At 35.6% G+C, this 23735-nt stretch overlaps 2 protein-coding genes and 2 long non-coding RNA genes across 4 annotated transcripts; 3 read left to right on the top strand and 1 right to left on the bottom strand.

Moving 5' to 3' along the window:
- Positions 1 to 204: 204 nt before the first annotated feature.
- Positions 205 to 2860, top strand: LOC119085862. Its single transcript, XR_005089350.1, has 3 exons — positions 205 to 215; positions 2353 to 2358; positions 2576 to 2860. It is a non-coding gene; the product is annotated as an uncharacterized LOC119085862 (long non-coding RNA).
- Positions 1019 to 2213, top strand: LOC119085856 (40S ribosomal protein S15). The gene is made up of 4 exons (XM_037196367.1): positions 1019 to 1109; positions 1353 to 1438; positions 1534 to 1756; positions 2035 to 2213. The coding sequence occupies exons 1-4, from the start codon at positions 1101 to 1103 to the stop codon at positions 2158 to 2160; spliced, it is 444 nt and encodes a 147-aa protein (XP_037052262.1). The 5' UTR covers positions 1019 to 1100; the 3' UTR covers positions 2161 to 2213.
- Positions 2861 to 5378: 2518 nt separating the features above from the next.
- Positions 5379 to 22327, bottom strand: LOC119085868. Its single transcript, XR_005089356.1, has 3 exons — positions 22316 to 22327; positions 17740 to 17745; positions 5379 to 5634 (listed from the first exon to the last, which is right to left on the bottom strand). It is a non-coding gene; the product is annotated as an uncharacterized LOC119085868 (long non-coding RNA).
- LOC119085828 (baeyer-Villiger monooxygenase-like) lies at positions 10452 to 13127 on the top strand. Its single transcript, XM_037196329.1, has 2 exons — positions 10452 to 10695; positions 11432 to 13127. Exon 2 carries the CDS (start codon positions 11463 to 11465, stop codon positions 13074 to 13076), a length of 1614 nt encoding a protein of 537 aa, XP_037052224.1. The 5' UTR covers positions 10452 to 10695; positions 11432 to 11462; the 3' UTR covers positions 13077 to 13127.
- Positions 22328 to 23735: the final 1408 nt, after the last annotated feature.

Here is a 23735-nt window from a genome sequence, read left to right as displayed (position 1 = left end):
TGAACGCAAGTACATACCTCACTAACAATTCAAGCCGTAAGTGTGCCTCACTCAGAATTTGAATTTTAAGTGAAGGAATGAATGAAAATTGAACCGAAACATGAATTTCACCGCCAAATTTGACGATTTAACGCTGCGTTAGATAAACCTTGGCACGTTCCATTTTTAATTTTTTAGGTCACTTCGGCGTGAAATACCTGGTGCTTGAAGCGAAAGTAATACATAAATTATACAGAAAAGTGTCATTTTCTATCTGAAGAATAGTTTGTAAAGTGATCGAAACACTTCTTTTTTCTAGTTAAAAATTAATTATATTGCACAGGGCTATTGTTTTTGAGATTAATTAATGTTCAATTTAATATTATACTCACTCAAACACGATTATAAACAATTATTTGTACGGTTGATAAAAACTGGATGTTTGGATTTGATTCAGTAGTAGGACTATATGGAAAACATATGAACTGTCAAATTTAACGTTAAATACACCGAAAATGATACCAAAATTGTGTGACTCAAAAATGCTTTAAAAATTGTAATTTAAATGGTTTTATCTATTAATTTAGGGTTTTCACTTCATTTTTAGTGTATTTGAATGATGAACTTTTCTTATTTGATTGAGAAAAACCCGTGAAATTGTTTGATTCAGTTAGTGTCCGAACATTGAAATAGAGGTGTCCGGCCACCGGAGAAAAGTGTCCGACTATTGGATTTTCATGATCGGCCGAATGACATTGGTTATTAAAAATAATTCGGAAATAAATAAATTAGTGTAAATAAATTTTAATTAAATTTGTGTCTCGGATAATACAAACTATCCAAAATAATAGCTTGTACCTTTACAGTACTTAAACGAAGTCGAAAGAAAAGTTAATCGTCCGAGGATGGGTACATACATCCACCCTATCTACGTTCTTACACAGTTGATTGTTTTTATTGTCTAATTTGAACAGTATAAATCGTTCCCGCCAAACCGATCCAATCAATTCTAGTACTTTTTCACAACCAGACATGGACGGCGACCCTCAGTTCATTTTCATTCATTTCGTGGTTTGCTGGTTCATCTCTCTTTTTGTCGTAACAAGTCGTAACAAGCAGACATGGCTGAGGTAAGGCGAAATAAAAATCAAAGTTTATTCACATCATCGGTTGTTTAAATTGGCCGCACGCTATTTAGAAACATTTCCGCCGAAGTATATTCAATATTGTGCTTGAAATGATAAATATTTCTCGGTCAATTCACCTAAAATCTTGCATTTGTTTACATGGAACACTTTGACCGATGTATTTGAGACGTTTGTTTTTTCCCTTCGGACAATGTAATTGAAATTTTTGTGTTTTCCCCATTACAGGTCGATGATACATTGAAGAAGAAGCGCGCGTTTAGGAAATTCACCTATCGTGGCGTCGATTTGGATCAACTCCTTGACATGCCCAAGTAAGTAATCTGATTGTGTTTGGAGGTTATAAAGTGAAATGTCAAAATTTTTCGTCGCGGCCAACAGTCGTTTTCAATGCGATTTTCATTTGCAGCGATCAATTGGTCGAATTGATGCACAGCAGAGCTCGCAGGCGATTCTCCCGTGGTTTGAAACGTAAGCCAATGGCATTGATCAAGAAGCTACGTAAGGCCAAAAAGGAAGCCCCACCAAATGAGAAACCAGCTATCGTAAAGTCACATTTACGAAACATGATCGTTGTACCCGAAATGGTTGGATCGATCATTGGCGTTTACAACGGAAAGACTTTCAATCAGGTACGGTTTATCTAATGCATTTTCGGGATTGTTTGTTTGATTTGGCATTTTGAGAGTGTTGGTTGGAGAGATATAATGATGATCCGATGACGAGACTGAGACAAATTTTAATCCGAATTTCGTTTTTGTATTTTTCAAATTCGATTTTCATCCTAAATTTGTCGTAGATGAATCGGCAAAGCTGAATTCTCTTCAACCGAACTCCTCAATATAGTTCCCATTGACGGGATAAATGGATAAGACAGATCCTTAACGAGCATCCGTTTTTGCACTTTCAGGTCGAAATCAAACCAGAAATGATTGGACATTACTTGGGAGAATTCTCGCTGTCGTACAAACCCGTTAAGCACGGTCGACCTGGTATTGGTGCCACACACAGTTCCAGATTTATCCCACTTAAGTAGAATGTACTTCTCATTTCCGATATTCAGAAATAAAAACCATCAGTCAATCTGAACTGCGGCGAGTTTAATTAATTAAGGATTGACCATCATGTCAAATTGTAGGTCATTTTTGAAGGGATTGCCATTCATCTTACCTAATCGGTCTCGTAATTTATGAAAAAGAATTTTTTGTTTTGAGTCTTGATTTAATAGGCGATGGTATGTATAGCAGGATGCAAAGGAATCGTGCCCTAAAGTCTGCCATTTTGTGAGTGATTCCTCCGATAACGGATTTACAAATGTTTTCTGAGAAATAATTGTCGTGGATGTTAGTCCCTCTGTTACCAGTCGAACATTGCCAATATGAGATGCACTAAGCAACTATGAGTTATAGGATTTTCTTCACCATTTTTGAAGTATTTCTAAAGAAAATCAGTCAGGGCGGCATGTCTCCTCACTATTCTCACTTTTCAGACTATTTTTGAGAGGAGTGATAGTGAGTTACTTTTTTTCGCATTTCCTCACTTTTCTCACTATTTCTAACTATTTCAGACGAAAGCGGATAACTTAAGGAAAATTTTCATTACATTTAATACTGAAGTTACAAAATCAGTATCAATCAGTAACTTTAGGATCAAAAATTTCGCCTGCGGCGCAAAATCTACTCAAAGTTCAAAACATTGGTTCATACAATTCACTAGTGCAGTTTTAGTAGCGATATACACAATAAGACAGGATTTTTAGTAAGCGTATCCTTATCCTTAGACTTTATTGGCTTTTATCAAAATGCTAACATTATATGCACGGCATAGTAAAACCAGGCAGGAGCACTTGATTTAGTAAAATATTTTTTTTAATCAGCATTTGAACGTGAATACAGTTAAATTTAGTTTAAATTTAGATCGCAGATCGCAGGTAAAACATTTCCTAGTAAAATAGAATAAAATTAAGAACTGACGTCAGTGTTCATTCGAATTCATTTTCATAATTTATGGATAGGTCCAGCTGACATCAGCAAAATGAGCTGTTCCTGCCTGGTTTCATAAAGCCAAATGTAATAAGTCATTGATCGTTGGTGAGGTGTCGCTGGCGGTTGAATATAGGGTACCAGCTTATTTTTGAAATACATAAGATTAGAGGAAGGAATTTGTTCGTGTAGTGTTCGTTTGATGGCCCTGCCACAATGATACACAATCGTACACTAGTCATTTGTGTACCTGTTTTGGGCGATTGATTTTACGCAATTTCGCGGATTGTAGGCCGAACGAAGTGAGGTCTACAAGCGAAAGTGCCTTAAATCAACCGTCCCAAACAGGTGCACATGTGAGTTTTCATGCAGAGGGCCGGAAACCCGAGAAAATTCGAAAAATTGTTCTCATTTTCGGCCCCGAAGCATGAAAACAAAATTTGTAGTTGTGTTAGTGTAATTTCAGCGGCCTCACTTCATTTCAGCCATGTTGAATCAGCGATACAAAATTATTCATTCACGAGCCAAAATATTTTTTCGAATATCTTTGGTAATTAAGTTCCAAACAAAACATTTTTATATTTTATTTCGATGCCGAACGTTATTTGAAGTATTTTTGCATTTTATTATGAATGGAAATTTTGCATAATTAATTTTTTATTCAAAGTCAGAAACCTTCTTCAACATGCGTGCAGCGCGCCATCTTTTTATTCAGTCGAAATTGCGAAAATTTACATACATAACATTTACTTTCCTAGGGAGGTAATGTGGCCTTTCCCTCAGGCTGAAGCCCTCGAATACAGTAATCCCTGGTACAGTAATCTACTAATTCCCTTGACTGAAAGTCAATGGTCTTACGCCAGAAAATACCCTAAAATGTTTGTTACCACACAATGTATGAAATGTTATCAAAAACGTAATTGTTTGTAACCTATTTTTCTTTGTCATCACGATAACTTGAGTAATTCATAACCGATTTTGATATTTTTTTTTTAAATCGACGAGGAATGAAATTCCTGAGGTTAAGTTCGAAGATGAGCCATGTCGGGATAAAGCCCTGGAAATTATTCCAGAAAAACAGGATTTTACTCTGTTGATAATTGATAATACACCACTTGATATAATTGATAATTCCCTTCACTGTTGATAATCTAATGTGTTATTCCCTTGACTGGCAGAAAATAGTGAACAATTTAGGTTCTTAAAATTATACATTTGACATTTGTAAGGTAAAGTTCGACGATGAGCTATATGGGATCACCGCTTCGGAAGTTGTCCCAGAAAGTAGAAATGCAATGTATTAAATGAACATTATAAATGATATTCGATAATTGGTATTTGATAATTGACAATTGAAATTTTATATTTGATAATTAACAAGCGGCACCCAAAATGAAAAATGAAAAAAGTCAAGCAAATCTAACATTAGACAACTCCGACGAGTGTGATGTTTGCGGCCCGATCGAAGCGAGGGTCGTAATTCACACGAGTCGCGGTATCTTATTGTCACATTAGACAACTCGGACGAGCAAGTTTGGGATCAGAACAAACCTAATATTAAACAACTCTGACGAGTGTGATGTTTGCAGCCCGAGCGAAGCGAGGGTCGTAATTCACACGAGTCGCGGTATCTGATTGTCACATTAGACAGCTCGGACGAGCAAGTTTGCGATCAGAGCAAATGTAATATTAGACAACTCTGACGAGTGTGATGTTAGCGGCCCGAGCGAAGAGAGGGTCGTAATTCACACTAGTTGTGGTATCGTATTGTTAGACAGCTCGGACGAGCGAGAAGTTTGCGGCCAAAGCAAATCGAACATTAGACAACTCAGACGAGTGTGAAGTTTGCAGCCCGAGCGAAGCGAGGGTTGTAATTCACACGAGTTGCGGTTATTTATTGCAAAATTAGACAGCGAGTCGTGATATTTTGCTTATTACAAAAGAAATAAATTTATGAGTAATTTGAGATTTTTTAGATCCTAAGTATGATGTGATGGTTCAAACAAATTGTTTAAGGTCAAAATATTGTCATTTGCTTGGACTACAGAAATTGTCCATTCTTAACCAGATGAAAAAATCAATGAAAATAAATTAAGATATCTATAAAAGTCTAATCTGATTGACTATGAAGTTTACCAACATTACCAACCAGCAAAAGACAACATTATTTTGGGAAAATTATCAGTCAAGGGACCCGACCCGCCCAAAAAGGTGGGACCTAGTTCATAGTATGATATAAAAATGAAAAAGATTGAAATCAGACACTTTCTTTAGAGGTTTGAAGCCAGTGACCAATAATAAATGAAACCGAGTGGTAAACGGGTTTTTATGCACTAAATGTGTAGATTTTGACTCGAGACCGTAGGGTGACTGATAGGTGTGAGTGATATTACTGTTTTTATACTACAGTCACTCGTTTTTAGTCACTTTTCAGTTACTTTTTAATTCAAAATAATAGTGAATTTACCAACTATTTTCGGAAAAATCGCTCATTTATTCACTCTTTTCGCAAGAAAAATCACATGCCGCTCTGATGGATGCTTTAAAAGTATTTTCTACATTGCTCAGTCTCTCGACGAAATGTTCCATTCACAATGCACTATGTCGTCCCTATCAAAAAAATCAATAATCTTGGATTATTAGATCAATAGCTTAGACTGAAGACGTTAGAACTATTCAGGCCCGAACTGACCCCAAGGTCACTCGAGGCGAGGTAGACTACCGAAATTCATTGAAAAATTATATCACACACACCACTAACACGAAAACGTCAACTTTGCTTTGAGTGTGGGCAATGAAGAGCTTTTTACAAATTTTCCCCACATAACGCCAGACGAACTTTGCTAGCCTGCATGGCCCTGGAACTGCTTCGCATATTCTTGAGTTTTTTCTACTCGGTCATAACAACGCACTCCCAAGAACAACAAAAAGAACAGAATTGAAAAAGGGGCCTCTACGACGCAGTAGTCCAAGAGTCTCAAATAACTTCAGTTTTTTTTTTATACTAACGCTGCGTAACGGACGTTCCATGCAAAATAAGAAGTTCCTTTGCCTGTTCTTGTAGTGCGTTGGTCATCATAACTATCGGTGGCAATATTTTGTCCGCACGTAGCTATGTTAACATTGAGAAGTAATCTCTCTGAACAAAGAATTAACTTTTCGGTAAGACGGTTTGAAATCTTGTTAAACGTTGAACAGTCATTTTTCTTCCTTTTCCCACTGTCCCCCCTTTTTCTATAACATCAACATGTCTTCGTGTGGACGTCCTCAATGTTCGCTTGAGCTATGACCGGGATAAAGAAACTATTTCTGCTGACCCTTTTGTGTCATTTGTTATCGCCGATGACTTTGACTTTACATGTATTCTCAGTGACTTTTCTGGGTCCTGTACCATGACTTTCCGGATCAGTTTTCCACTCGGAAAATATTTAGATCGAATGAAGAACTAGAACTAATACTAGTACTAGAAATTGATTACTTGGAGAGGTCACGCAAATGAAGATCTCGAAATACACAGCCTTGATTATACCTTATCAAAATTATGGAGAATTAATAATCAAAAATCGAGTGGTAACAGCTTTCAACATGATTATGTTGTCTTACTTAAAAACAAAGCTTGTATAGATCGATCATCGAAAAGCTCCATAAATAATTGTCACAGTACTGCACTCATCAGCGACGATTTACATTTTCTATAAAAATGAGCAAATAAATTTTTTACATTCGGCCAACACCATCAGGTCCTCAAAACGATGGTTTCATGCAACAATAAAAATGGTCCTCAAAAATACCATTTCTAAGCCGGTTTTTCGTACATATACAAAACTGTGAACAGGAGTACATAAAAGTGAATGGCAAGCTTCATTGCTGGATCTTTTTACTTACTTGATATTGTCATCAAAATTTCTCATTTCAGTGTGAATCACAGTATTTAATATTTATTGTTAGTTTTGAACACTCAGATATTTAATACACTTAAATCAACCATTTGGTATACATTATGTGCGTCGTCAAAACAACCATTTGGACGATTTCTCTCGTGCAAACAAAAATTTGATCAGGAGTTCATAATAGTAGATGAGTTCATGTAGAATTTTGTATGTTGAATTGACGATTATTATATGCATGCACTTAAAAGCGCAAAATTCGTATTCATATAATACATACTATGGATGAACGAACACGACAGAACAGCTTGTATTCTCACTTATAAGAAGTACACGCGAATTTGCTTGGAGTATTCTTAGAGTATGACATCAATATGTTAAAGGTTTAATTTCCGGCCAACATTTATGGAGGTGAAATACAACGGTTCTCGGATATTCAAATGTCTTATAATATAACATAATTATCCAAAATTACAAAATTGTTCTTTAGCCTGGATATATTGATCAATCCAGGGATGGTGTACTCATAGGTAACATAGGCTTACGGAAATTCTTCAGCAATCCTTAACAGAGCTGTTGGTCTTCCCTTTCCCACCTTTCTTATTGTAGAGATCATTTTGATAGTTAAACTATCGAGCAAAGAGAGAGCTGTTTCGGCCTCAGAAATTTCTTTGTACTGATTGCATATTATGTACCATTCGATGGCTGGGACTATTCTTTAAAAAAAATCATGGAACAACCTTTGCCAATACAATCTAGAAAACGGTAATAAAGCCCAAATATCATTATTATTTTGCTTTTTTAAATCATTTTTATAACTCTGTTTATAAAAATCGTAATCAAACAAATCATCCCCACTGTTTTCTGAAGTCATGCACTTTCCAATTGTCATAACTCGGAAAGTTGAGAGTATTTTTGAAAACAATGTTGTAGCGGAATGGAGAGCGTTGAAAACTCTACAAAAATACCGAAGAGACCGATGGTCCAAAAGGTGCCACTACCAAGATTTCCTAACATCGAAAATCTGACCTTTTGGTTTTTGATTTATATTTCCCGAGAGACAAATGATTATGTTTAGCTTGTGGTATGAGGTAGAGCACTACCAGTACAGTAGGCATGTCCCGGGCGGCAATTCACTTAAAACCAATTTTTGAATGGAATTTTTGAGAAGACCTACATTACCCACGAAGCTAGTGAAGGCTTTGCAACCCGTACCCTTTGCAACCCCAAGCTATGCGATGCGTATAAAAAAAAAATCTGTAAAGTTAAAGATACTCACAGATATATTAGGAAGAAGTTGAAAAAAAAATATTTTTCAATATTTTCCTACTGAAAAATGGAACTGTTAACGACCTATGTCCAGACCTCCCATTTGTCCGGAATGTCCAGTCCAACTTGTCCTTACTTTTGAAAATTTGTCCTAATTTGTCCAACTTGCCCTACTTGTCCTAACTTTCAACACAAAATGGAAAAAAATTATTCGAAAAAGTATGAAATTCAAAAATTTGGTATTCTTCACAAGTTTGCGTCGTGAATTTATGTCCAGTCAGTCTTTCAACAAAATATGATAGAAAGTACATTTTACCAGCATCAGTGATTTCTACAATATTTTTTAATTGAACAATAAATTTACATGATTTCTTAAGAATGAAAACATTTTCCCATTAAAATAAACATTCTTTACGTGTTACGGCAATATGATAGCTCATATGAAATATGCATTTAAATTGCCTAATCACATAAAGCACAGTACGTACGAGGTTCCAATTGACTAGTAGGAATACCGCCTTTATCTTCGGGTCGGGTTATAACGTCACCACTCGGCAAAATAATAATAGACAATGTCGAACCATTTTAACTAATGATGGCGTTTGAAAGGTGACCGAAGACCATTGCTGGAAAACTGTTTCATTTCACCGGAAACACGCAACAAAGTACTTCCGCCGAAAGTAGTTTTGAATTTGACCGCGAAAATAATTTTAGACATTTGAGTACATCTTATGACAATCTTCACATCAGATGCGGCTACAATGTTTGTTTACATGCAACGATAGCGAATTTTTTAGATGGACTTACCTCACTTAGGCACTCAATAGAACGGCACTGTTGACCAGAGATATAGCAAGTGGAGTGTTGTTGGAAAGCTGAGAGTAGCAGCAACACACAATTAAGCAGTTTGGCTGCCAAAATTTATCATGAGTAAGACTTAGGTGTTGCTGAGTTTCACAACTATGGCCAAAAAGGAGAGAAAAATTTTGAACCACTGTAAAGTTGATATGTAAACAATTTTCAAAAAGGAATTTTTTGGATATTGGTAGAGTAGATGTCCCTCTACTAGTATAATTAATTACCATGTCTGTGACTCAAGTTTCACCGCCTGTAGAACCTTCCAAAAGTCGTCATTTTTCAACTTCAACGAGTTCAACCTGTCCACCTTGCATCCATGGGACAAATTTTTTGTACTATGACTATTAGAATTCCATACCCTATCGATTGCAACCCCAATCAGTTCTATCGCACCCACAGAGCACTCTAGGGGAGCCTTAGTCTGGGCGCTCCGGACTGCACGGTTGAAAAAAAAATGTGGTATGTGGTTCAGGGCATACAAGCATACTAAGAATATCCAAAAATATCAAATTTGAGACAATGTGTTTCGAGAGTCCAACAAAAATTTGAATTTTTAGTCAAAAATTATAAAAGATATTGCAATCTATCCAAGCAACGATGAAAGCATATACCTACTCTCGCGTAGCTTCGTTTTATGTATTATAAATGTAAATATGTAAGATAAATACCCGCTCAAAGAAACATTATCTCTTTTATCAGTATATATAGTGTAGCCAAATTAATTTTCGTTTTTAAAGAGACAAATCCATATTATTATATACATGTCTGTTAAATTATAGACTATTCATCCGCGCGTGCTAACAGCTTCTTATATTTGCACGCAAAGAACATATACTGTAAGTCTCTACAATTCTTTGTCTGTTCAGGTCACATAATGAAGCAAACGCTTCCCTACACAATTTGTGTCAGGATGAATTCAATAGGATCGAACCAAAAACACCGTCCTAAAACCTTTTGTATAGAAATGAATTTAGAAGGATCGAATCAAACACATTCCTTATACGATTTGTATAATATTGAGTGTAGTAGAGTTGAACCAGACACCGTCCTCAAACCATTTTTATAAGGATCCAGTAGGATCGAACCAAATTTAAAGAACTAATGAATCAGCTATTCGGACATTCTGCCAATAGTCTCTTTTCATCATTGTGCAACTTAACTAGCAAAAGTATTAGAGAGTGACAATGTATCTCATATTAAATAAACTTTAAGTTTTCAAAGTCCAAAAAATAATTGGCGGGCAAATAGCCTACAAGTCACTATACGCACCGGCGGGCGAAAAGTCATTTTTTACACGATGAAAAGTGAAATTTCTAAGCTCAGATGATTTTCGTTTCTAATCGGCTAACTGGTTGCATAATGTGAAGGTCACAATTTTCATCAACGACGCGATGAGTCGAACTAAACTTGCCGAACAGGTGTGTTATTATTGTCATCAGTTGTGTTTCGGGCTGAAATGGAGACTAACTAAATTGAAAGAGTTCGAAGAGTGCTACAAATCGTTCACATTAACAATATCGTTTACACATCCACATCACAAGGTACAGCAATTGCACCACCATCTTAATTAGAAAAAGTAAGTGAAAATTTAGTAGGTAGAATTTGATCCGTTTTACTTGGGGTAAAGAGCTTTAACTTTGAATTTCGTTGTTGGGTTATACACACTCGCAGAATTACCAGAAACACTTTGCGAAAACTACAACGAATATAATGAGTATAGTGGATTCAGGTTTCTAAGAATGTTAAGAAGTAAATATTACATCACCTCTAAACTGATGTAGTATTAGATGCTGTAGACGCTAACAGTTCTACCAAAAAAAATCGTTCGATTTGTATCATGTATCTACTATAGTCAAAAGACTACACATCAGTGCACTAACACAAATAAATTGTATTCAAGACGACCTGAATGGCCTCCATTTATGCGTAGATATTTGAGAAAAACCTTAGACAATTTCGTTACTGCGTCGATAAATTTGAGTATTTGAAAACTGACAATGTGGGCCGTAAATCTTTTCGATAACAGTTGTATTGAGATTGTTTTGAAAATCAGTTTAAGGCTTATATTACTTCGAATTGAAAGACTCATATTTGTATAAACTTGCTTCCGCAGACAAATAAGCAGAATGTTGCCGTACTTAGAGTTTAAGTCTTCAACTCTTTGAGAGTCTGGCTATACCTTAGTAATCGAAATAACTATCAGACACTTTGTACGATTAGAGGAAACATTTTTAAAAAAGATACTCATCTTTGTAACATCAAGATCGTATGTAAACGAAAAGATTCACGAAAACATTTTTTTTCCACTCTCAGGAGCTGAAGCGAATAAATCATCGTTAGAGATGGATCGAGTAGAAACTATTGACGTCCTTATCGTTGGTGCCGGTTTTTCTGGGCTGCATCTGCTGCAAAAATTACGCAAATTAAATTTCACTGTGAAAGTATGTGAAGCTGGTACAGATATTGGTGGTACATGGTACTGGAATCTCTATCCCGGAGCAAGGGTGGACAGCGAATTTTCAAATTATCAGTTCACTCAGGATAACATTTACAAAGGCTTTGCATGGACGGAACGTTTTCCGGGTCAAGCGGAAATTGAAAGATATTTTAAGCATGTCGATGACAAGCTCGATTTAAGCAAAGACATAAAATTCGAGAGTAGAGTAACTTCTGCAGAATTTAACGGTCCAACCAACCAGTGGCACATAAGAATCAACGACAGCAACGAAATAACGATTAAAACGGCATTCTTGATGCTTTGCACTGGAATCGCTGAACGTCGATACACGCCACCATTTAGAGGGATAGACAAATTCGGGGGAATCACGATTCACACGAGTCTGTGGCCGAAATCAGGCATAGACATTACTGGCAAACGTGTAGCAGTTATAGGCACAGGAGCGAGTGGTGTTCAAACCATTCAAGAAATTGCACCACAAGTCGATCATCTTACTGTTTATCAACGCACTCCCAATATTGCTTTGCCGATGCAGCAGTCTCAGCTTGTAGATGAAACAAAATTCCTTTCTGCAGACAAATTACAGAGAGTTTTCGAAAAAACGCGTACCTCGTTTGCAGGTTTTGATTTCGATTTTCTTCCATCGAAATTCGCAGATGCTTCACCAGAGGAAAGGGAATCTCTTTATGAAGATTTATACAAACGTGGGGGATTTCACTTTTGGTTGAGTGGGTACAAGGATGTTCTAGTGAATCAAGAGGCAAACGATGAAGCCTATCAATTTTGGTGCAAGAAAACCCGATCCCGCATTAATGATCCACTCAAACAAGAAATATTGGCTCCGACTGTTGCACCACATCCATTCGGAACGAAACGCCCATCATTGGAGCAGCGCTACTTCGAGGTCTACAACCAAGATAACGTTGACATAATCGACGTTCGTCAATCTCCAATTGTCGAGATTACTGAAAGGGGAATTGAAACCGAGAAAGAAGGTGTTGTTGAGGTGGATATCATTGTCTTCGCCACTGGTTTCGACGCTCAAACCGGAGGGATTCTCGATATTGTTATGACAAATGACCGCAACGAAACCATTCAAGAGAAATGGAAAAATCGTGTGCTGACAAACTTTGGTCTGTCGACGGCCGGCTTTCCCAACATGTTTTTCACCTACGGTCCTCAAGCATCAACTGCTCTTTCTAATGGGCCAACATGTATCGAAATTCAGGGTGATTGGATTGTTGAACTGTTGTCTAGGATGAGAGCAGACAGCAAAACGAACATCGTGGCAACAATCGAAGCAGAACTCAAATGGAAGGAAATCGTGAACGGTGCTTGGAATCAAACTCTATTTCCACTGGCTGATTCGTGGTATCAAGGTGCCAATATACCTGGTAAGCCGCGAGAAGCTCTCAGCTTTGCAGGAGGAATTCCAGCTTACCTTTCTATTTTGAACGAATGTGCTGCTAATAACTACGAAGGATTTGTGCTGTCTTGAAATATTTTTTTTTTATTTTGTAAACATTTTATTAATTAATTTGTTGAACATACGGGTTGGAATGAAATTATTTTTTTTATTTTTTTATTCAATTGATCAACGTTGAGATTCTGATCTTTTACCGGGAGCTAAATAGAAGAAAAAAAATTGGATGCACAATACCTAACCTACATCATGCATGCACGTTAGTAAGCAGGCGTGACGCAAGTCCACACTACAAAAAATTTAAAAAAAAAATTTTAGGGACTAAGGAACATATATACAGCAACTTTTTGACTTTTCCCCCTTGGCTCCCACGGCTCTTAAAGTATAATAATCGTATTCTGGGCGTCAATACGAGTTCAACGAGCTATCGCACGTCTCATAAGGTTCAAAATTGGCCGAGATATTGAATTTCAAAATCTAGATTTTTATATGGGAAAGGTCAGATTTGACCCATTCTGAAATGATGAATTTTACCAACCTTTGCTTGTTTGTTTGTTTGCTTGTGGAATCTATCTCGAGAACGGCTCCTACGATTTTGCTGAAATTTTGGGAGTAGTTTCTGGGCATGATTCTAAGACTTTTGCCAAAAAAAAATTTGGGTCGACATGATCTCGTTTAGGAGATAGGGCTTTCGGAAGTTCCCATACAAGCCCCATATATTTACATGTAGAATATGGCAGTATGTGCAAAAACTGGAAAAATTTGGTCAATATCAGTTTTTAGATTTATCTCCGGAACTATTGCAGATGGAACGTTCGTTTCTTAGGCAAAGTCTCAGAGTTTTGGGAGTAGAATATGGCCCTATGTCCAAAAACTGGAAAAATTTGGTCACTATCAGTTTTTAGATTTATCTCAGGAACTATGGCAGATGTGACGTTCGTTTCTTCGGCAAAGTCACAGAGTTTTAAGAGTAGAATACGGGCGAAATGACCAAAACTAGAAAAGTGTTTTAATTTTAAGGTTGGTGTCTCCGACAAAGTCTCAGTGTTTTAGAAGCAGAAAACAGTGGTAAATATGAGAATTGTCGGGTAGTAGGATTTTCCTGTTTCAAATATGGTTTTGGTATTATCTTTTGTGTTACGGGACATATAAAACTGCTTTCTTCGTCTCTAAATAAAAAAATTTGATATGGTATAACTGGCGCTTTAACCTTAAAACTTACAAAAGTACTGATATCAGACAAAAACCTCTTAAAAGAGGAAGGGTGACGCAAGTCCTTTACTTACAAAAGTATTGATATCAGAAAGGGTGACGCTCAAGACTCCGATACGCAAAAATTTAACTTTAACACCAATTCTTTATTCTGCGTCACAAATGGCAGATGATGAGGACAACCAAACAACAAATTTATTAAAAATTATTTTTGTCGTCCTCCTAACTGAGTGATTAATTGTCGTGGCACTATTACAACTATTTCGGTCAAGTATGTTTCGTGAATGTAAATTTTTAACATACAAGAATCTAAGCTTACACAGTTGCAATCCGAGTTAATACCTCTTAAAACTTCAGAGCAAACATTTTGAATATCCATAGAGGTTTTTTGAAAGCGTCTAACTTCAATCTTTATAATTTTAATTTTAATAAAAAAAAAACAAAAACAAATGAAAACAAACTAAATAAATGGAAATAAAAAAATAGAAAAATGAATTCTCGTAGTGTCGAAAGTTGAATTCAGAAATAGAACCGAAATCATCTGCCATTTGTGACGCAATTTTTTTAATATAAAGAATTGGTGTTAAAGTTAAATTTTTGCGTATCGGAGCCTTGAGCGTCACCCTTTCTGATATCAATACTTTTGTAAGTAAAGGATTTGCGTCACCCTTCCTCTTTTAAGAGGTTTTTGTCTGATACTATAGATTACTGAAACTGTAAAGTGTATCAAACAGAGTTAAAAAAGGATGGCATCAAGGTTTCGTTGTCAATAATTTATTTTACTCAATCTTTCCGAATTCCTTCAATTTTAAACGAAAAATTAATACAACAAAAATTTGTCATATCCTTCTCAATCCATCGACATCGCCCTACCGCTCCACCCATGCCAACGATTATTAGTCGAGTATCAAAAAAAAAAGAAACGTAAGCGTTCGCTTTAATTGAAAGACCAATCGAACTAGCAATAGCTCAATCATATCGGGCACGTCTTATTTACTATTTCTCTTGCCTCCGGCTCGTGCTGCATTCCTCACACCTGGTAAAATAAAACATTCAAAACGAGGACGTAATCTACTAAGTAAAGCTCTGTGAGAGTGAAAATTACCGCAAATATCATCAGTGGTCCTTGGTGTCATAACTTTTATGTAGAAATAGCGGATACGGGATATGTTGCCATATGAAACTGTATGAATATTATGATGTACGTGCAACATCCTGACACAATCTGGAAATCATAGCAAAATAATGTGCAGAATCAAGGCAGCTCTTGGTAAAATTATTGTTCAGTGAACAGACTAAATGAAATATGTGAGCGACCGTTCATACCGCGTGTACTTTCCTACTGATCTATCAAAAGTCATAAACTTAACTCAAATAAAGTTTTTACGTGCTTATGGTTCTACAGTCTTATTCGTGTACCACATCGTTTTCCATGCTTACAGCAGGAGAAACTTAAAGTCTTTGAGTCTTTGTACTCTATTAGTTCGTGTGGAATGCGGAGTGGATACAGAAAAGAGCAATCGAATTTCAACCGAAAAGTAAAAACTTATCTTGAGTAAAGTATGAGAAAAATAATCTGTGAACAGTCGCTCATCTATTGAACAGCTCAAGTTTTACCACAATTAATAGTCTTCTATCCATGATCAAAAAGCCCTTTACGCTGACTTTAATAGGAAAATTCTCGATTTCGCGTAAGAGCTCACATTTGATTTGATAAAGATTCGTATTCGTTGTCCAAAACGTGTATCGTTCAATAATTTCCACCAAATGAGAAACCTATACATTCGAAAAATGAAAATCATGAATTTTGTTTTTAAATTAATCTAATTTCGGTGTTAACCTCAGACGAGCAGTAATGACATGAATTTATTGGGATCATAATCGTTATTATTGACAGCAGTAACGATGTCGTCATATCTAAAGAAGAGAGTGTCACAATTTCATTCTAAATTTCTACAGCTAAACTAGAGCAAGCCCAAAAACATCGTTGCCTCCAGTTAGGATATAGCACTAGTTTCAAAAAGGTTTCGAATTCATTACAAAACTAGCCCCTGGCACAATTTCTGAATCTCGAGCTGAATCTCGAGCCGAATAGAAAATCTAAATTTCCTTAGTAGAATTTCGGCTCAACTAGAGTTCGCACCTTGTATTCACCATTCAACTCAGATATCTAAAGCACAACAGTAAAGCAAAACTTACGTAGTGTGTCAGTTGCGTCTAACTTCGTCTGAAGAGTAAGAAACGAGTAGTAAGATATGTAAGAAATGTTAACAAAACACTTGATCGTCAACGCTAGCAAACTCCAGCCGAAGTAAATGCTAATCTTCTGCATTATGTTCCACCAATCGAAATAGATTTTCTTTAAACTTCTCAAATTGAAATATCTTTCATCGTAGGACAGTCCATTGGGGGACAAAGAAGCATCCAGAATGAATTTACCGCTAGTTTTGAGATACGATCGCACTAACTCCACGTACATCATTGCGTGTAGTGTATTCAGTGACGACACGAATTCTAACGCAGCAATTTCGACTTTAAAAAATATGGTGTCCACAGTTGTTTCATGCAACAATAAGACTGCAACAGCAGCGAAGTATAGAGCCAAAATTAGCAGACTTTTTGTTAGAAATATTTTCTTTGTTTGACTCCATTTATATGGGCCCAGATACGGTCCTTTGCCATGCCGAAAGGATCGCCGCATCAAATCGAAATATTCGGTCTGATATCTAAGACACTGGTAGTTCCCGGATACGTTCGACATTATCAAAGATAGCAAGTAAAAGAAGGCGATGATGTCATTGATTTTTCCGTGCAACAAAAAAATGGATCGGCTCATTGAAAAAGTGTTAATTAAGAGACCGGTTAAAATAGTAACAGAAATACAGCTGGGAACACAACGAAGAACTTTAGCCTGTTTGGGAGTTCGCGTTGGTAAATAGGTGGTGAAATACGGACTCAAACCGAACAAGAAATAAACCAAAAGAAAATGTTTGTAGGTTTTCCACAACATTTCGGTCTTATAGGGTTCCCAGCTTTTCGTCAACTGAATTAAAAATCAATAATGAAAGTAAATGAAAGGGTTGCACCATTCACGCAATTAGTGTGTCAACGAACTCTTGAGCAAAAATTTGTTGCCCCATATTCCGTTATTGTTGAATCATAACAATAATTAATTAATTAATTGACCGAGGGGTACCACACTTACCGTTGCGTCTTGACAATCGCTGCATTCACTTATTTATCGAAACTGGTAGATATATACGTGGGATGTAAATTGTAAATGACAAAGTTTAATTTTGATGATACGAATTAGACCCAGCAATTTCCTCCAGGTTAACAGCTTACCTATACACTTTGTCGCGGCGTAGGCAGCAAAATAAAAATCAAACTAAAATTCTCCAACTAAAATCAATTAATTGAATCAAACGAACTCACTTAGTTACTACATAGAAAAACATCTTGCGTGTTGCCCCATATATTTAATTTTTGTAAAATATTACTTAATTGAATAACTTCAGATTCAGACCACTGTCTTAAACGACTTAAATGGATAGTAAGATAGTAATCGTCGATTACTAGACTACTTAATCATATGTTACGTTACGTAACTAATGTTTGTCATGCATGCATATTATAAATGTATACTAATATATCTAAAGCAAACCCCAGTATATATACCAATAAGTTTCTTAAGGTCAATTCTTAGCATTCAATATTTCATCAATTTAAGAGTTGTTGTTGTTGTTGTAGTAGTTATCATTTGCTGGTAACATTAATTGATCGTCTTCATTCAGCAAAGAAATTGATACTTCAAAAGAATGTAGTGGGTTGTTTTGCTCTTCAATATTGAATAGTTCTTGAGGACTGTATTGGCCTTGTGGATTGTATTGATCTTGTGGATTGAATTGCACTTGTGGATTGTATTGCACTTGTGGATTGAATTGCACATGTGCATTGTATTGCACTTGTGGATTGAATTGTCCTTGTGGATTGTATTGCACTTGTGAATCTACTTGTGGAATGTATTTCTGTGAAAGGTTACGCTGCTGCAGAGTAAATGACTGCTGGGATGGAATAAGTTGGTCTGATGCAATGTCTCGCTGCTGTACAAATGGCTGTGGATTGAATTGTTCTTGTGGAATGTATTGCTGTGACAGGTTGTCGACCTGTTGTGGATTTTGGTTCTGCACACTGTACTGATGAATTGGACTACGCTGCTGTCTTTGAAATGTGCTCATATATTCGAATAAGTTTTTGAATCCATGAATCTTCTCTCGCTTTCTCATCATCATCCCATCAATGTTGGTGACATCGGGAAAATATTGAAACGGAAAGCGATTACTTCGTGTATTGTCCGATGGTCTCATCATTTCGATAAATATGTTCGGTTGTTTGCCGGCATCAAGTTTCCTATTGTATTTGGGTGTTTTAAATGCGATTGCAACTTGCCCATGAACATTATGGGGTCCAAAAATGCCCCAGCCAATCAAAGTTTCCTTCTTTTCTGCATCTTCTTCAAAGAACCGTATCTTAATATCCTCCTTTTCGATTTTGTTGCAAAAGATCATAATCTTCTTTCCACCGGAAGCTGGACTGCACAAGTCGCTGATGTCGTCAATTTTTATATCTGCTGCAACCTTCTTATTAGTAATTGGTTGAGAGACTTTCGGTTCAAGTTGAATTTCATAGTTAGGATTCCTCGAATCGGGTCGGATAAATACTTGGAAGCACAGTCGCAAACTATGAACGTCACGTTGCATATCATCGTTATTGTACCGATGAAAAGGACTTATGTTCAAATCATAACGTTCCATTATTCGTAGCGGAATTTCCCATTTCAAACATCTTTCAATACGTAGATCGTGAAACAAAAGTACCTTTGGGTCACTGCTATCCGTGTAGAAGTCATGAATGCGGTAAATTCCATCCGCACAGTCTCTTCCAACGAGGTTATGCGCATGATACCTAAAAAAAATCAACAATATAACCAAATTAAAGGTGAGGTATAACTAACTATAATGGGTATGAAAAGTATACCCTGAATAAACGAAGAATGCGAGGGAGCTTTCAGAAAAGAGTTAGAAGAAGTATTTGTCAAAAGGAGAATGTCATGTACCCAATTTTTTTATTATAAAAATTTAAACTGTTCGACGAGACGAAAGACTCTTTTCAAGTCTTTCCCATGCTACTGGTTTTTTTCTTACGTAGTTGCTACGGTTGTATCGACTCAATACACTTTTCATTTTATTTATTATCTAAAGGGACCTTAACATTGACTAAGATTCTAAAACTAGCCCATCTAAGACATTTTAGATTTTCAATAATTTTGACATTTCCCGGTATTAAAAACGGAATTGGAATGTAAGGTCAACGTTTTCTACTTCTTTAACATTCCCTTTCATTGGGAAAACTGATGTCCACATGCAAAGGGACGATCGACGGGGTTACGATGAGCAAAATGATGATAGTAGCTCTTTTGAATTGTTAAATGCAAGCTAGAATTATACTGATGTATATTAATTTTCAAATATTGACCCTGCGACCTAACATTTGATATATTTAGAAACGTGAAATATAGGTTTTGCTAATCACCAGTACCAAAAAAAAAAATCGGAGATGTGTTTTTTGACTGATGTGGGCAGGGCCTATTATTTGGGAATTTTTGGGAATTTTGGGAATATTTGGGAATATTTGAGAATATTTGGGAATATTTGGGAATATTTGGGAATTTTGGGAATATTTGAGAATATTAGGGAATATTAGGGAATTTTTGGAAATATTTGGGAATTTTTGGAAATATTTGAGAATATTTGGGAATATTTGGGAATTTTGGGAATTTGGGGAATTAATTCCCAAATAATAGGCCCTGGATGTGGGTAAAAAAGAAAATAGGTATACCGTATATACAATAAACACTGTTCCTAAGTGTAAAATAAAATTAAGCAAATCGTATAACTCGTTCGACTTTGTTAATGGCATAGTAAACTAACCAGGCAGTAGCGCTTCATTTTTGAGACGTCAAATAAGGGACCTAATACACTGTATGAAAATGAACTCAAATGAACGCTGACATAAATTGAATTAATTTTATTCGCAAAAATAAGGCTACTACACCTATAAAAATTTTGTCCAGCTTAGCTGTAGTAGTTGTACGAATGTACTGTGCAAATTCGGTACAAGTACATTATGTTAACGTAGCAGCAATATTTACAGTACAGTTGTATCAATGTAAAGTTGAGCGCCAACTCAGTACTTGTGTTTGGAAGACACTATGTCGAGGGGTGGATAAACTAAAAAAACAAGGTTAGAAGCCATCGAAAACAAAAACAAAAACTTTTAAAAACAAAAATAAACAGAAAAAACAATAAAAAACAGAAAAAGCTAAAATAAACAACAAAAAACGGTCAAAAAACTAGAAAACTAATCAAAAAAAAGAAGAAAAAATAGAAAAACAACACAACACAACACAAAAAACCAAAAAAAACAAGAGCCATCATCGTTTTATTTACCTATAAGGTTGATCTGCTGTTACAGTTGACACTATGATCGTTGCGTATCCGGTATATATTACAATTCTGATCGATGGAAATGTTTTCTTCTTGCGCGACGTTTTTACTCCTTCAATGGGTGTAGTTCTACCTTCCGTTCTATATCGAAGTCTTTTTATATTTAGTGCCGGCTCTTCACAAATTTCAATATGAGCATCTTGAGACATCATATTTGTCAGAATATTGTTTAAAAAAACACTAATCAAACGATAGATTTTACAAAACGTTTTCACTAAGTATTGTACTGTGCACATACTGAAATGAAATTCAGTTAAAGAATGCAAGCTTTTCGAACCACTAGCCGAACGATAATGAAATTAGACTAAGTTGCGTTTGCGAATATATTAGCTACAACTGCTGAATATATTGTAACGGCTACAAGTTACACTTAATACGCAGACGCATTTCCAAAATTTATCTCGAGAACGATTTTTTTTTTGTCGTTAGTGCAGGAACTGCGGTAGAAAAATGACTTCTTTGGCCCATGGCTTCAAAAGTTTTCGAACAAATTTTTTTCCGGAGAGTCAATTTTTCCGGCCATTTGTATGAAAAATTTGAAAATCTCCGAAAATAAAGGATGTTTTGTGAGAAACTTTAAATTGTCGTAGAAAGAATGGCTTAGAGATCCGATATTTCATGGAATAACTTATTTGTTGTACATCGATCAGAGAAAGACTTATTTAAGTGTCTCTTTTGCTCATGCATTTCCCCTCTTCCTCCCTTCAATTTCATTTCTATTTAATGGATCTATTTTAATGGTTCCGTATCTGATGTCGAAGCTTCAGCTTCTTCTTCTTCTTATTCATTCTAGATTGAAAACATATTTGAAGACCTCAGAGATCAGCTCAGAGATCTCACCATCCTGGAACTTTGGAATTACAAAAAATTTATCAGTTTGAAAAGTTTCAATTACACTCGCGGAATTTTGAAAATACACATTTTGTGTTTCGTGTTTTACTGTTGTTTTTTGTGAATTTTGCATACGTATTTTTATATGAAGAAATCAGAAACGCAAGTAAAACCCAGAAACAGAAACGGTGTCGGTTTTCAAAATTCCGTGTGTGTAGAATCACATTTCAAAACAGCGAAAATTCAAGTATTCAGACTGTGTTCTAAAAAAAGCAGTTGCTTGATTCGGTTCTAGTTATTTTATTAAGTCATACAAAAAGCTCCTGCTGGAATTGAAATTATTCGCTAAAAACGTCCTTTAGCATAAGTTAAGACCAACGTTTTCGGAAATACACGACGCAGTCGAAATGTTGTGATGTCATAGTTATCCCTAGAGGTCTAAATCATGCATTGGTTTGAATTTTCAGGAAAATCTGTCATTCTTTCATTTTTTTCTCGTTTTCGCTCATTCAATAAAGCAGTATATTGGCAAGCCTCGACTATGTCTCTTATATGATGATAATCTACTAATTTTCAGCATTCAATCAAGCATTAATAAGGAAAAATAAGATTTGGGAGTAACAGTTGATGTACCAACGTTAGCTCCGTATATTGAAGACAAACGTATTAACAATCGTGCAAACGTTTCACGAGTCAAAACACTACATTTGGCAGCAGGTACCTAATGTACCATATAAAATCATTTTTTTAACAATTACAATAATAAGATCTTAGTATTTTAAATACAAATATACGATAACTTATTTTTTGTCTACGAAAGTGTTTGGTCACAGGTCATAATTTTAGCCAGTATGCATGATAACCAAAATAAAATAATTGCGAAGAAAAAAATAATTTATGATTAGCAAGTGTGATGGGATTTACAAATTTGTTTTTAAATTGAATTTTAATCTCAAACTGAGACAAAAAAGAAAGAAATATACTTTTCAGTGCAGAACATAGAAAACCATAGAAAATAATGATCTTGTCATATCAAAAACAAAAGTGACATCCCTATGATGAAAGGATACCGTCTTAAGTGTGCGTGGGTGGAAATATGGACTAAAGTATTCGGTCATCAATGGCATCAAAGATTACATTCTATTTACTAAGTGCCTTAGAATTTGGCAAGTATCGTTTAAATGCGGAGTCTTACAATCTGATGTTTTAGGGAAACAAACTGATTGACGTGGTCTCAACTACCCAACAACATTAAGTTGCTGAAAACTAAAAATCTTTCTTTTGGCCTTTTGATATATATTTCCATTAAAATCCAATGTAAAACAATTTTTAAATTGAACCATCTAATCGTAACGATAAGAGTTTTTTTGCAATTTAACATTTCAGTTTTTTTCTCCAGTGTTATTATTCAAATTATTCAAATTTTGAAAAATTAATTCCCCGTATCAGCCGACAAAGATATGACCTATGACCTAAATGATGCTTAATGTTCGAAAATTGACACAAAAGCACGATTTAGATTTTGTTTAATTGCTATAAACAATCGCACACAAGCTGGTCACAAGTCGTAACATAATTTTCTTTACCTTTGTGTAACAATTAGGGAATGCAATACCGGTGTCAAAACCGTAACTGAAAACCGTTTTTCTGACATAATGTGTAGAGAACCTTTATAAGAGGTCAGTAACATCGCAGAAGAAAATTTAGATTTGAAAAAGTCGTGATATTGTTTTGAAAAGTTCGTGTTACCTAGAGTAAGACGTTTGACCACTGTTTCGATCTTAAAGAAAATATAAATACGTCTTTCGATGTTTTGCATTAATATGTTGATAAACTCGGTGATAAATCCTTTTTTTTTTTAAATAAATTCGTGTTTTGACATTCTTAGAGCACAATGTTATCATTATAGAACTGAGTTGGCAAGACAAATAGGTTAGTAAGGTCCAGGGATTAGTTACAGGAATTATATATTTGCAGCCTTTATTATCCACTACTCAATGTAAGCCTCCCAATGAGGGGTATTTAGCCATTTACACGACTTAGTCTTACATAAACTCATAATAACATTTAGAACAAAAAGATTTTAAAACAAAATAAATACAAATTTAGGATAAATCAGTCTAGA

Source organism: Bradysia coprophila, chromosome IV (genome assembly GCF_014529535.1).
Source record: "Bradysia coprophila strain Holo2 chromosome IV, BU_Bcop_v1, whole genome shotgun sequence".
Taxonomy (NCBI): Eukaryota; Metazoa; Arthropoda; class Insecta; order Diptera; family Sciaridae; genus Bradysia; species Bradysia coprophila.
This window is presented reverse-complemented; position numbering and strand designations above follow the sequence as displayed.